The sequence below is a fragment of the Schistocerca serialis genome, chromosome 6 (assembly GCF_023864345.2).
Source record: "Schistocerca serialis cubense isolate TAMUIC-IGC-003099 chromosome 6, iqSchSeri2.2, whole genome shotgun sequence".
NCBI lineage: Eukaryota > Metazoa > Arthropoda > Insecta > Orthoptera > Acrididae > Schistocerca > Schistocerca serialis.
In genome coordinates, this window is record NC_064643.1 from 501,287,813 (window position 1) to 501,301,703 (window position 13,891).

The following is a 13,891-nucleotide window of genomic DNA, read 5'->3' on the forward strand; positions in this document are numbered from 1 at the left end:
CTGAACGAAAGTAACTACATTATTTTTAAGTGATTGCTCAATCCAGCTGTAGCGCGGGCAACTCTGTATATGGAAATAATGTCATTCGGCTGACGTATTTCGAGTATCACCGGTTGTCGGTGTTTCTAGATAGGCACAAACTTAATGAGCATACTATAGCATGTATCCAGAGACTAAACTCAAGACGGTCTCCCGCCGTTTCCCTGTAGGAGTATAGAACTAATTACAAGCAGTTCCTGAGGAATGATTTGCAACCCACGAGAAACATGTAATGAAAAGAAGCATCACAGAAACAAGCGCAAAACCAACACCTTCAGTATGACACACACATATTATCTGTTGCGCTTGCCACTACCTTGTGCAGTCTAGTCCGCAGCTCGTGGTCGTGCGGTAGCGTTCTCGCTCCCCGTTCCCGGGTTCGATTCCCGTCGGGGTCAGGGATTTTCTCTGCCTCGTGATGACTGGGTGTTGTGTGATGTCCTTAGGTTAGTTAGGTTTAACTAGTTCTAAGCTCTAGGGGACTGATGACAATAGATGTTGAGTCCCATAGTGCTCAGAGCCATTTGAACCATTTTTTTGTGCAGTCTACTGTGCAAGGATACTCAGCAGCGGAATAATCTGCCGCACAAACGCAGAATGTTCAACGTTAGAATTACAGATACATGGTCATAGCTCCTTCGTACTGTAAACGTAAAAGTCAAAAAATTCAAAGAGGGGATGTATGAGATAAGAGTCGGAAGTTGCATAGAATCAGGAGTCCGATTTTCTTTACACATTGCATAAAATTAAAACTAAATCACCTTCGGCACGGACGTCCACAGAAATTTATCCAAAGGTGGAGCAGGACGGGGAAGGCAAAACCACTAATATTGCCTTTTTTTATATATAAATACGTATTATTTCCAGCTGTCTGAACAAGAGGCTTAGAACAATCACAGGAAATCACTTGTAGAAGCGTGTGAGAATTCTGTGATGAACAAAATACTCTGTGCACCATATTCCAGGTGGGGAAGTGGCATCTGCCCCCCTCCCGCCAAGCCACCCCCCCCCCCCCCCCCCCCGCTCTCTTGCACAGACGCTTACGTCCTTTGATAGATAACAGTCAGGAACTACATAAGAAACTAAAACTGATTCCTGTGAATATTTCTGCGTCTAGGTTTGAACCAAATGCACGGAGGACACTTCCAGACATCTGCATCCCACCAGTCTTATACATGATACGTAAAAGTGGACAACGATGTATCCTGTAGCAGCTACAAGTGGCAACGGTTTTCACTTAGAATTATTTATTTATTTTTATAATAAGCTTGACGTAGCTGGAGCAATATAATTGTGTTCTGTTGTGGAAGTTTGCTATCGTGGATGAAGTTACGCAAAAACTTCGGATATGAAAAGTTACACAACTTCGCTGAGAACGATGTAGGCATTTTTATACACGGATTGGAATAAGACAGTTATTGATTGTAGACGAATTTGCAGCCTTGCAGTGGGAAGACAACTTCGTTATTCACATTGTTAGCAGCTTTTTCAAGCACTTGTAATGTAATTACTAATAATGATCATCATAATGAAAGATAATTAGCACAAGCAGAAGGTCTGGGATAACTATGAATAAAGATTCATTTCGAAAAAGGAGACTGAGTGCATGTGCGCCAATACGTTTTCTTTTAAGTCACTTGTAAACCACGTTATAGGGTAACACATGAGGTAGCGTAAGTGTCTAGCAGTGGTTGTGGTATGCGCAGTACAATAAATCTGTTTGTCAGAAATGCATGGGTTACCTACAACGTGGTTTTCAAGTGACTTAAAAGAAAACGTATTGGTGTGAATTTTAAGTGTTGGAGATAATGACGAAAGAATACAGAGCGGCTTTAATAACCTCAGCTCATGATCCAAATTTTGGACATGTTCCGAAAATCTGTGAACGAAAACATAGTTTCATGTTACGCTAAAACTGCTACATGTAGGTTTTATAATTTTTTCCCCTTCACGCGTTTTGAAGACTTTAATTTTAATCTTACGGCAGAGATTCTGTAATTCACTCTTCGTATGTACTACCGAGAAATGTTGGTGATTTTTTTGTTTCCTGGATTGCTGTTCGGTATGAAACATACGTTGTACAATATCAGACGTAAATTATCTTGAAGGTCGGCACCAAGAACAATTTATCAACGTCTTGGTGGCGGAAGTGCATCCAACTGAATGATACCAGCGTTGTTACAAAATCTTGAACACATCATAATATTGTTACACGTGAATAACTTTATAATGGTCGTACAAGATGTTTCACTACTGTAGTTTATTTTTTTAAAAAAACAGAGGATTTACGCAGACAGGGCGTTTTGATCCACAGCGCGTGATTTCTATCAACTCACTGTGCAAGTAAAGCTGTATGTTGTTAATAAAATGATATGTGTTCATCCGCTGTTAGTAAACAGGCATGAAATTGTGTGTTTTTCTATGGTTCCAAAAGCTCTCACAATGCTTATCGTAGTTTCCTGCGCCAAGTACTCTATCGTCATTTTTTTTTTTCGTAATCCTTTTGGAGCAAAATTTACTCGCAAACCTTTTCTTGTGAGGCAGTTTGACTGAACTTTCTCTGTTACGAAAAATCTACAAACTTTATTTCAACAGAAGCAAAATTGGTATCTAACTTGCCTAAAAGGAAAGTGTGTAATTGGGAGTTTTCTCGTGTATTCCAAGTCTATGTAAGAAATTCCTGGCGAGAGTGAACCACCTAAATTTCACGCATTGGACAAGACGTAAAATTGAGTAGTGAAGGTAGCTTATCGTTTACTCTGGTTACGTAATCAAAGACAAAAGAAGTACACTTCTTTATAAGGTGTTATTTATCGGGGACAATTTGCCTTTGCCTTCGAAATAAGTATTTATTCTGTTGAACAGCTCAAAAGAGAACGTCTGTACTCTCACACTGAAGTAATAATTTTTACTACTGGACTCCTGTAGTGACGTGTAATACTGTCAGCTGCCATCACAGACTAGTAGAGCGCCTGTGAACAGTTCGGACTACAGCAAATTTTATATTCCTAGCGTCACCGAAACAGAAGTTCACGTGAAATGTCATTGTGAAACATTTTGAGAATAAGCGTTTACGTATAAATCTAAGCAAAGAGCATATCTTCACACGCTACCTGAACTTAATATTTGCCACTCTCCCCATGCTATTAACGGGGCGAACCTGTAGACATGATTTTCTTACCTCCAAGAAGTAATGTCGCTTGCGTGATCAAAATCTTAAATCGCATTAGTCAGACGCTCTTACTAAGGCACAGGGTTATTTTGTGAGTGTTTACTAGAACGCTGGCATATTTTCCTGGACAAAAAGGGCGGAGCTACTGCAGTTTATTTTTCTTCATATAAGATCGCGTTAATAACATTATTATCCGCTTCAGTCTCTCACAAAGAAATTAACACCGAGTAATAAGCTAATTTGCTCAATACTCATTACAAACACACTTTGAAAACATTCTACCTCGCAAGCAGGCGTTTACAGTGTCCCAGAAATGTTTATGAGTAAAGCAAAAATATTGTGTACTGCAGAAAGATTCCCGCGAAACTTGTAGAAAGCAAATTTCCCCGGAGCCAGCGCAGCCACTCCTCACTCGCTGGCGGCTCGCCCCGTACTGCAGTTCTTCTCTTTCACGCTCATAGCCTCTAGTGGAACTTCAAACGCTTGTATGGTGCTGCCACCTAGCTAGAGAGCAGCGGAGACTCGGCGCCGCTACGGGTATCGCCGCCGTGTGGAATAAAGCCGCAGTTCAGCTGTGGCCGTCGCCGAGTGAGGATCTCTCCGCAGCGCGCTGAACTTGTACTAATGTGACTAACGCCATCTTAGGGTGGATTTTTTTTATCGCGCAAGATTATTTTAAGATATTAGTCACCTTTATAAAGCGAAGTAATAGGTTTTTCGCCGGAAATGCAAGTTTTGAAATTCTTTTGATTCATATAAAAGACAATTACGGAGTGTTAGGTTACACTAAATCCAAAAGAGTTACAAATGATCAAATTCAGTGTTAGTTGGACACATATATCTTGCTCCTATTAATGGTTAAACTTGGAGAATCCACAAGCCAAGCGAATTGTGGAGCTTTATTCTTACTGCCTCGCGTCGTCGCGGCGCCAGATAGACTCCACCTCCCGCGCTCCCATTGGTGGGCGCTCGCTGCCTACGTCACAGGCTGCTTCGAAGCTACAAGCCAGATATCAACAATTGCACGCGGCGGGAGCGCCAGTCACAGTGCATACTGACTACGGAGAGGTTGGAAGGTGGTATAGATGAGTGCGTGTGGCCAGGAGTTTGACGGGCGAACCCCGCTAGCGTGATTGCTCCATAGTCCAAGTGTCGCGTGAAGTCGAGGGCTCCGGAGTTGTTGTTTTATTTTTTTTTTTTATTAATTTGAGTTTGAATACTGCCAGCACGTAGGTAACCCATCATCGGGGAAATTATTCAGACTCCTCGGAACTGGCGAGGAGCAGGCCTCATTTTCTGGCCCCTAGTGTTTTGTGTTGAGAGGCGCCCACTTCGGCTGCCTGTTGCGAGCACCATGGTGCCCCAGCAGCAGAGCGATACCAGTCGCTCCAACAGTCCCACGTCGAGTGGATTACCTATGTTCGGGTCCCAGCTTGTCAACAAGGACTCTTCCACACCGTACACAGATGCCACCCAGGTGAGTTAAGTCAATGGCACCCAAAGTTTAACATTTTATGTACCGCTGGGTCCACCATCATTTTAGTTGCTAAAGCCGATTTTCGATGGTTGCGGGTGCGTATTGTTGAGGCGGAGGTGATTGCTTCTTGAAACGGCAGTGTTCGTAGTGGTGTGTTTACAACAGAAACGAGCCAACGGAATACAATGCGTTTTGTGGGTTTAGACTTACATTTTCAAAGACGATTACAGTAGTGGTCAACAATGAAGATTCACTAATCGTAGGCGATTTTTGTCTTGGCGGTTTAGTGCTTGTAATCTCTCTGTTGGTCTTCTGAAAGATTGTGGATCATTGTTGAGTTGAAGCATTTAATTTTCGCGGTGTTCGGCAACATTTTCGTCATTTATTAAGTTCTTGCTTTCTCTCTTGGGAACTGGCATTGCAACGATGTGCGTGTAGTAGACTTGATTGGAAACTAAAAAACTACGTCGCGAAGAAGAAGAGTGATTGGATTAATTTTTGGAAATGTGTATTCGTTCGGAGAAAATCCCTGTTTAGCCTGTTGTTCGTCACGCTATGCATCTTTACGATTCGAATGTGATTTAAATTGTCAAAACTCGAGAGGTGAGACGGTAGGTTACATGTCTGATGGATCCAATTGGCGTCGACAACAAGGAACATAATTTCTGTAAGGTAGGATTTAGTTACGAATACAGTAAAAGCATTTGCTCTTCGCGAAACTTCTCTGCTATGGCGTAAAATTCGTTGTTCTCGTCCAAAGCAAATAGGAACGCTGAATAACGCGTCGACACGCAGTCACACTGAAGGTACTGTGGTACTTCGCTAACTTTGTGGAACCTTATTTTCAATCTAAAGTAGTTCACTGGTGCTTTGTTGGGAAACGGGGAACTGTCTGTCACTGGTGTGTCCTAGAGTCGTCAGGAAGTTCGGAAAGCTGCTTTAGTGCCTGATATAGCCAGTTTCTCCCCGCCTTCGTACTTTTTTGCCGTGGACGTTGCAGACTCATTGAATCATCGCCGAACCGCGAAGACAGCGCGCGAAAAACTTGACGCAGCGCTGACGCGACGTAACGTTCAAATGTGAGTCGCCTGACAGCTCCGACGTCGTAGATTTCAAGAAGTAACGAGAGAAATATTTTGTTCATTTTAGCTTGGTATTTTGTCAGACTCATGAACTGAGTGAAATAGGATTCTGTAAACACTTCTATCACCAAAAACATCTGTAGTTCGGCAATCATTGTTGGTTTGGACATGTCAACGGAGGGCATCCGACCTCACCATTCTAAACTGGTCTAGGTAGAACAGTGATTGAATACCTCGTTCAGTCCGTGTTGAAAAGTTACGTTGTGTGCACTGTACATTTCCATCGTGCTGACAAGGCTTGCTTAACAGTGCAAAACCCCATAAATTATTAAATCTCTTGTGCATCTAGTTGTAATTTTTTCATGTTTAGCGTCATTTCGATCATGTGATACGTCGCGAACAATTTCTTCGTTTCAAAGTGCGGACTTCGTATTTGTTTAGCACATGTTCCGAATCTTATTTGATTGATCTATAATACTTTCGTGAACTGTTTTCACTGATGTTGTCAAAGGCGGGTGGGTGTATCGCTCGTCTGCTGACGAATTTTCATCCGTTTCCCGTTTGATATTATGAGTGGTTCGTGAGATACCTAGTAGTAGTCGTATACAACAAGAAATGCTTGCAAAATGGCTTAGGACTGCGAAAACATGTATCATGTCTTGTGACTTTTTATCATCCAAATTCCGGGTTTAGTGTAGTGTAGATTTTTCGTCGTTAGTTCGTACGAAGACGTTATACGTTCGTCGTCTGCGTTAGGTTTACTTGATAACTCGCCAGTTATTAGGCAAGCAATTGTTTCTCAGATGCTGCAGACCAATTTGCATGTCGTTCACCTGGTGAGGAAGTTTTTCTTACGTTTAGCGTCCGAACTCTGTTCGCGATAGACGTGGTGACGGAAGAATTTACGTAGTGTCGCTCCCACGCGTTTTTCGGGTATGTGTTTACATGTACAGGTAGAACACTCATTTTGGGACTTGTTACCAACATTGATTATCCGAATTTATTTTGCAGTTCTGGTTCGTATAACTAGCGCTAACATGACGTTACTTTCGCGTTTACCCGATGTATACTGTATAAAAACGCAAGTCAGTTTTTCTTATGAATGGTTTCATGTACTGGGAATACTTTTCCACCAAAACTTTTATAAAAGACAGAGATGGAAGGTGAGGAGGGAGGCACACTCTGACACTTCAGCCTCTGGCGACCGTGCCACGTGAATCGTATGTGTCCTATAATATTTTGATCCACTCCGTTTGCTTCAGTGTCTGTTCGCGCGCTGTAGTGAAAGTGCACGCCAAAGTCCCGCGCTTGTGTGGTTGCGCGCGCGTTCGCTCGGGCCTTGGCGGACGTCGGCCAAGGACTTTAGGGTCTTAAGACTTCCGCGTCCCAGTGCGCGCACACATCCGCCAGGCGTGGACAGAGTTAAGATTACAGAAGCGGGCTCTCTCTCTCTCTCTCTCTCTCTCTCTCTCTCTCTCTCTCTCTCTCTCTCTGTGTGTGTGTGTGTGTGTGTGTGTGTGTGTGTGTGTGTGGTTCTTCGCGGGCGCCGAATTTAGAGAGCGTTGATGAGGAAGGGCCGCGCTGAAGGCCGAAAGACTCTGCGCCAAGTCGCGCCGGACCTCACCTTGCACGTCTCGTATATAATCCGACGAGGGCGCCTAAAGAGGCAGAGGACGCGGCCAACTACTGGCGAACGGCCGCGTATAGTTCGTCCAGCGGCTTTGCGCAGCTCTGGCGGTCAATCTTAGCGGCGAACTCGCGCTAGGTTGAAACCTCATGAGCGCATTTCTCCATTTACTGTCTCGTTATTTCGTGAGCCCTCTTCGCTGTCCATCCTCAGGATCGGTAGGCTCGTGAGAAACTAAGTATGGTCTTGTAGAGAGTCGTAAGAGACGCAGAATACTCGCTCTCTTGAACCACACCAAAAAGTATCGATGGTAAACGTAACGCTGCAGCCCGCTAACTTCTTCCGACACGTTTCTGTCGTGAATCAACAAAGTTACAAAAAGCGGTACACAAGATTACGATGCAAGTCACATCGTTGCCGACTACGTTCTAAATGTTGCCGTTACCATTCGCCCATCTCGCTTTCTTGATCATTTTTGCGCTACAATCCGTGCCAATAAGGTTGCATTGTTGGTAATCTTGATTAAATTTGAGTGCAACGAAAATACGGTTTCGATGCGTCGGTGTGTTACAGACAAATCTGGAATTCGGCGCGTTTGGTATAGTGTACGTTGCTAAAATGTTCAATGCACAGCCGGTGTATCGTGACGTTTTCAGTTAAGTGAGTAAAAGAAATTTTATAAACACTCGTTTGTGATGTAGGAATAAATTTTTCGTAGCCACATCCTTGTAGCACACTGCGTACTTCACTGGTAAATGACCTAAACTTTAAGGCGCAGAAAAAATTGTTCAAATGACTCTGAGCACTATGGAACTTAACTTCTGAGGTCATCAGCCCTGTAAAACTTAGAACTACTTAAACCTAACTAACCTAATGGCATCACACACGTCCATGCCCGAAGCAGGATTCGAACCTGTGACCGTAGCACTCGCGCGGTTCCAGACTGAAGCGCCTAGTACCGCTCGGTCACACCGGCCTGCTATGGCGCAGAAATCAGCCGTTTTAGCGTATTTAATATCGCGTTCTCCGTAGGAGCTTAGGTTCTCAGATTCTTGAGTGAGGTTGTAGTATCGCTTATGCTGATTGTGAAATCAGATCATTTCCGTGACGTTTTAGGAACCATTAGGCGTCGTAACTGTAAATTGTTCGTAGGTGACATTGCGTGTCATTCTTCAAGTAAAAGTAGATAAGAAACTCATATAAAATAGTGACACTGCACATGTTCGGAATTGTTTCATAAAGCGCTTCCCAAGCACCATTACGTTGTTACGGTTGTTCGGTCGAAACCGACGACAGTGAATAAGAAGCGTTTATAGAAGACTGCAAAAGCGTTTGCCTCTCACAGCGAAAGCACAAATCCAAGGCAAACAATTTCAAAGTTAATTCTAAGTCTGATATCACATTCGTCTTCCATACAGGTTCAGTTAGCTGGCGGAGTCGTAATTATTCTGTCGAAGATCTACGTATACAGTAACCTACGCGTTATCTTATAATTTGATAATTCATTTACTATTTTAGACGGTTAGTGAAAAAATACATCCTTTTGTCACATTTCAGCTGTCTAGTACCGACTGCCAGAAAAACAGCGATGAATTTAAACTAAAGCTGAACAGATTGCATTCCTCGTACTTGGATATATAATCTCTCTCTGAAGCGATAATTGCGAATCTTAGGTGTTTAAGACATTTTACGTGTTAGCGTTGTGTGAACTATTTATATATAATTGTAATGATACGCTTACGGAACAGTCACGAGAGGGCAACAGTCTACAGTTAGTGATGGTACTTGTCTTACGCCCAGCGAGGTCTGCAGTTTTATCACTTTTCTTCACGTTGTGCTGTATGCTGCCGCTAGAACTCTCGTGCCGCGGAAGAACAAATCGAAACCGTTTGTAGCAGCTGTAGGTGATAACAAGGCCACTAAGTTGCTAACACACACTGTTCAAACTATCAAAATGCACTGTGTAAAAAGTTGCCGAAATTTAAGTCACGACGCGATTGGAAGACTTGAGTTCATACCTTCAGGTACTGACGTACTTTCCTTTCTCATTTATACACAACGTTAGGTGATCCAAAGTGGTAGAGTATGGAGTAACATTATTACATGTGAATAGGGTCCTCCGTAAGTACCTCGTACACCATAAACTCTAAAAATTATTTCTTGCATGACGAGTGTGCCTCGAGTATGTTACTGCATTGTCTCTTACGTTAGTTTGTGTGTGCGCTAATAACGTTTTGACGTTGTGTTAGGAGGTACTGCGCGTGCCGCCAAATAAGTTTTCGCCCGTGGAGAACTTCACCGCTCGCTGCTGTAGTTGATAACGTTGAAGTGCTGCAGTGAAAAGCCCGCACAGCCTGAACGTGACAGTGTCCGTTACGTCGCGAACGTTATCTGCTTCTACAGCCTTCCCAACGATTGGACCTGTGAGCTGCTTAGCGTACCCCGCAGCGTGCGTTAACGACTTTTTTTCCCCGTTTCGCGCGACCGTTGGCAACTGAAAATGACTCATTTGCGGTCCGTACCTGTTCCGCGCTCTGATTGTCCGGCAGTATTGTCCAAGCGAGTCTTGGTATGAAATGCACAAGGCAAAAATTGAAAAATTCCTGACGTATCTCACTGTGGAGCGTTTCAGCTGATCGGCTCCTTAAGAAAAGGAACTTGGGTGAAGCACATTACGGTTCAAAGAAGACAGGTCCAACAAACAGGTTTTCAGTCTACATACACACACACACACACACACACACACACACACACACACACACACACACACACACACTCTGAGCACTATGGGACTTTACATCTGAGGTCATCAGTCCCCTAAAACTTAGAACTACTTAAACCTAACTAACCTAAGGATATCACACACATCCATGCCCGAGGCAGGATTCGAACCTGCGACCGTAGCGCTCGCGCGGTTCCAGACTGTAGCGCTTAGAACCGCTCGACCACTCCGGCCGGCTATTATTCGGAAGGGAAGTGGTTCAAATCCGCGTCCGACAATCAGGACTTCTCAGTTACTTACTTTGATTACTTGAAACAAATTGTGCTCAACGAATATTAATCCCAACCTTCTCGAAGTGTTCAGTATCTGGTGAGCTCGGCTTCAGGAAAAACTCTTGCTATTAATTTCGTATTATCTGTTGTGCCCAATTATTATTGCGGGGTTCTGTGTTGTATTTAGTCTCTCTTGACCATCTTGATCGCTTTCCGCAGAGCAGCATGTACGGTGTAGCTGTATGCGAAAAACTACCTTTCACTAGTTGTTTGTAAGTATGTTACAGGAACAGACAATTGTACAACCGCTCGTGCTTAACAGTAAACTACAGTATATCCAGTAGGAAGCGTTTTGTCAGTGACGTCGTGAGGCTAGGACTGCAGCTTTAGGGCAGCAACTCCGCCGTCGACGGGACGAAAAACAACCATGTATAGATTTGTCGAAGATATTTCTTAGATAGATCTCTTACAAAAGCGAGGACATCACAACTACATTTTATTAAGGTGTGACGCCCAGTCAAAGATTTCAAAAAAAAAGAAAAAAAATATTATGAAAGACTTTCTCCGAAGTTACATTGGATACAGGCTTCCCTAAAAGATCAACGAAGTTTTTTTAACAATGTAATAACATACCTAACGTCGTTCGTCATTTCATTACCCTTGAGCTATTATAATTAGTTCTAATTTTATTTGTAAGGATCGTTGTAATCAGAAATGTGGAAGTATATCTGTAACAAATAGTATATCTGGTGCCTGAAACGACGCGGACGTTAACCACTGAACGCGACGCACTGGCCATATATTACGATCTAAGCGAAATGAATATCATTCCGTATGTCCGCAGCTTTTGGTCTAGTGCTGCCTGTGGATCATGGGATCCCGGGTTCAGTTACCGGCCGAGTTGGGGATTCTCTCTGCCCGGGGAACAGGTGTCTGTGTTGTCCTCATCCTTTCATCATCATCATCATTATTTTGGGGTGGTGATAGGAAGGAGATCCGGCCACCCCTTGAACTAACCACGCCAATTTCTCTCTTAAGCGTGCCGACCCTGTGGCCATGCGGAACAAAGGCACAAGCCAAAGAAGAAAATCATATTTCAGTGTGTGCTATCACTATCGAAGACGGCGTCTAGATAGACTTATCTAATTATAAGTGTGCGTCCTAATTAGGAAGACAGGCACATCGGGACGACTTCTGAGAGTGCAACGCATCGTTCATAATTATTACCCCGTCGAAAATGAAACAACGAGAGAAGAATGTATTTACCTCACATGTACATTGTCACAACTCACTTTGACGAAGGGAACTTGTAGATGTAACCGGGATTCGAACTCGTGTCAGTGGTGTTATTGCTCTTATCAGTCATCGCTCAGTGGATATACTCGCTTGAAACCTTCTGGTCAATAAAAAGAGTTCCGTAAAAAGCAGTCGTATTCGTAATTGAAGGTATGTACCAAATTATATACGTTAAATGGAGAGCTCAGTGATCTTAGAATGCAGTCGACTACATCACACCGCTGGTCCCTTATACCTTTGCTCATTGCTGCCGAGATTGGCCTCAGCATAGTACCGTGTTTCCAACTCCACTGCCAGTACTTCGGGAACAAAAGTTTATGTATTCTGTTCGATACACGCATTGTTCAGGACAATTTCACACAGATCATCGTCGAAAATTGGCCTCGTCTGTAGTTGTAACCAGGAATTGATAATAGCACAGAAATGCGCTTTCGGCCGTGATAAAAAGGAGATCGGGTAGATTTAAGTAATAAACATGGAACTCCAGATTATCACCAGCGCTAATTGAAATAGTCTCCATTGTCGGGCACGAGGGTTGATAGCCACAAACTTAAAACCGAGTGATTATTCATAGAACGTAACAGTTGTAATAGATATTGGCGTGTATTGAGTAAAGTTGTGTTCCAGAAGTGGAGTCCACTGTTACGGGGAGACGAGAGTCGCCTGGATGTGTTGTTAGGTTTCCATGCCGGTGGGTTGCATAAGTAGCAGGGGCACGCTGTAGGCTGCGATGATTGTGGCCTGCCATACCAAGGACCAGCACTGGAAATTTGATACCCGCTTAGGGGGCACTGGAATGCGAAAACCATGGGATGATTAGACCATTCTTTTGCATTAATACATAATAAGAGATTGCAAGTGATTCTCCGAATTTCCTCGTATCGACAGGTCATTTTAATCTATGAACTTGGTTTGAACGCCAATTTAAAGGCATAGTACAATTTAGAGGTTCCTTGGTCTTCATCCATTTAGACATTCACGAATTTTCTTCAAATAATAAAAATTGCATCCTCATCTCATTATGTCTTCCGTACTTAATAAAATTTTCGTCCATATACCAACTTGCAGTGTACTATTAGGCATTTACGTTTATGTATTTGACCTGTTCAGATTTTCTTTTCCATCGCTTTCCAGAATTAACTGCAACCACCCGCCGTCAGTGAAGCTTCAATTTTTGTTTACCATGACTAGTTTCGAATCACCAAGGGACACATCATCAGACGTTGAGACGTTAGGCGATTTGCAACCGATTACCGCAAATAAAAATTGAAGCATCATTGTGACTGTTATTTCTGGAAACCTTTATTCATCTCAGTCGCAGCTGCGTTTGTAAAAAAAAAAAAAATCCCGTAAAATGGTCATGCAATATCTTTCGTTGTAATGTTCTGTCTCATCTGCCACGTGTGCGATATGATCGTAGGCCAGATCGCCGCCACGTTGTGTGACGACCTGCTTTCGAATCTTTTCGTAATCGTAATAGACCGGATTACGTTAAATATCGTTTTCACTATTAGTATTTTCTCATTGACCTTACGCCGTTCTGGAGTTCAGTGTCTGAGATTGTGCCATGTTCCGTCATATTCTACCTCACTTTGTTACTGTAATTGCCTGGATTGAAACGATCTGATTGGCTATATTTGGGGATTAGTTAGGAATACTTGGTATTTGATACAATTACAATTTATTTTTCGTAAAAAAATTAAGTAGGAAATTATAACCTTCAGAACTGTTGTCGCTAATAGGTCGTTTCTAAACGGTCTTGTTCCCACCATAAGTATTTTGCTCATGCTGTATCAGATGCCTAACACAAATGTGCGTCTCACGGTATCAGAACTATGACGTTGTTGAAGTTCTTTAAATTTGTCTTTCGACCATTTTTCACCCCACTTTGTGAAATGTTAACTGTAAATACTAATGCAGGTAAAGGACCCCGCTTCGTCATACCTTTATGTTAACGACGCTGCCGTGAAAGAGTCATGAACAGTTTTGCAATAGAACGTAAGCACCTCAGTGGAAAAAAAAAGAAAAACCTGCCCACATTGCACCAGATGGTTGAGTTGTCTGCGGGCGTTCTACGATACTCTGAAAACTGCTTGTGTTGTCAGTGAGCTAGGTAGCGCATTGGGGAAACATTGGCATGGGGAAACATTGGAGTCGAATTCTATAGTACAATGGTGCAGCTCTCTGTCTGGCGAATCAAATTT

The 13,891-nt window shown here is 43.0% G+C and overlaps 1 protein-coding gene across 1 annotated transcript in view; it reads left to right on the forward strand.

Moving 5' to 3' along the window:
- Positions 1–4,222: 4,222 nt before the first annotated feature.
- The window catches only part of LOC126483804 (transcription factor Sox-11-A-like), a 75,686-nt gene continuing 66,017 nt past the window's right edge, over positions 4,223–13,891 (forward strand). The window contains exon 1 of the mRNA XM_050106985.1: positions 4,223–4,688. Within this exon, the coding sequence (XP_049962942.1) occupies positions 4,566–4,688 (123 nt within the window). The 5' untranslated portion in view covers positions 4,223–4,565. The remainder of the gene's footprint in view (positions 4,689–13,891) is intronic.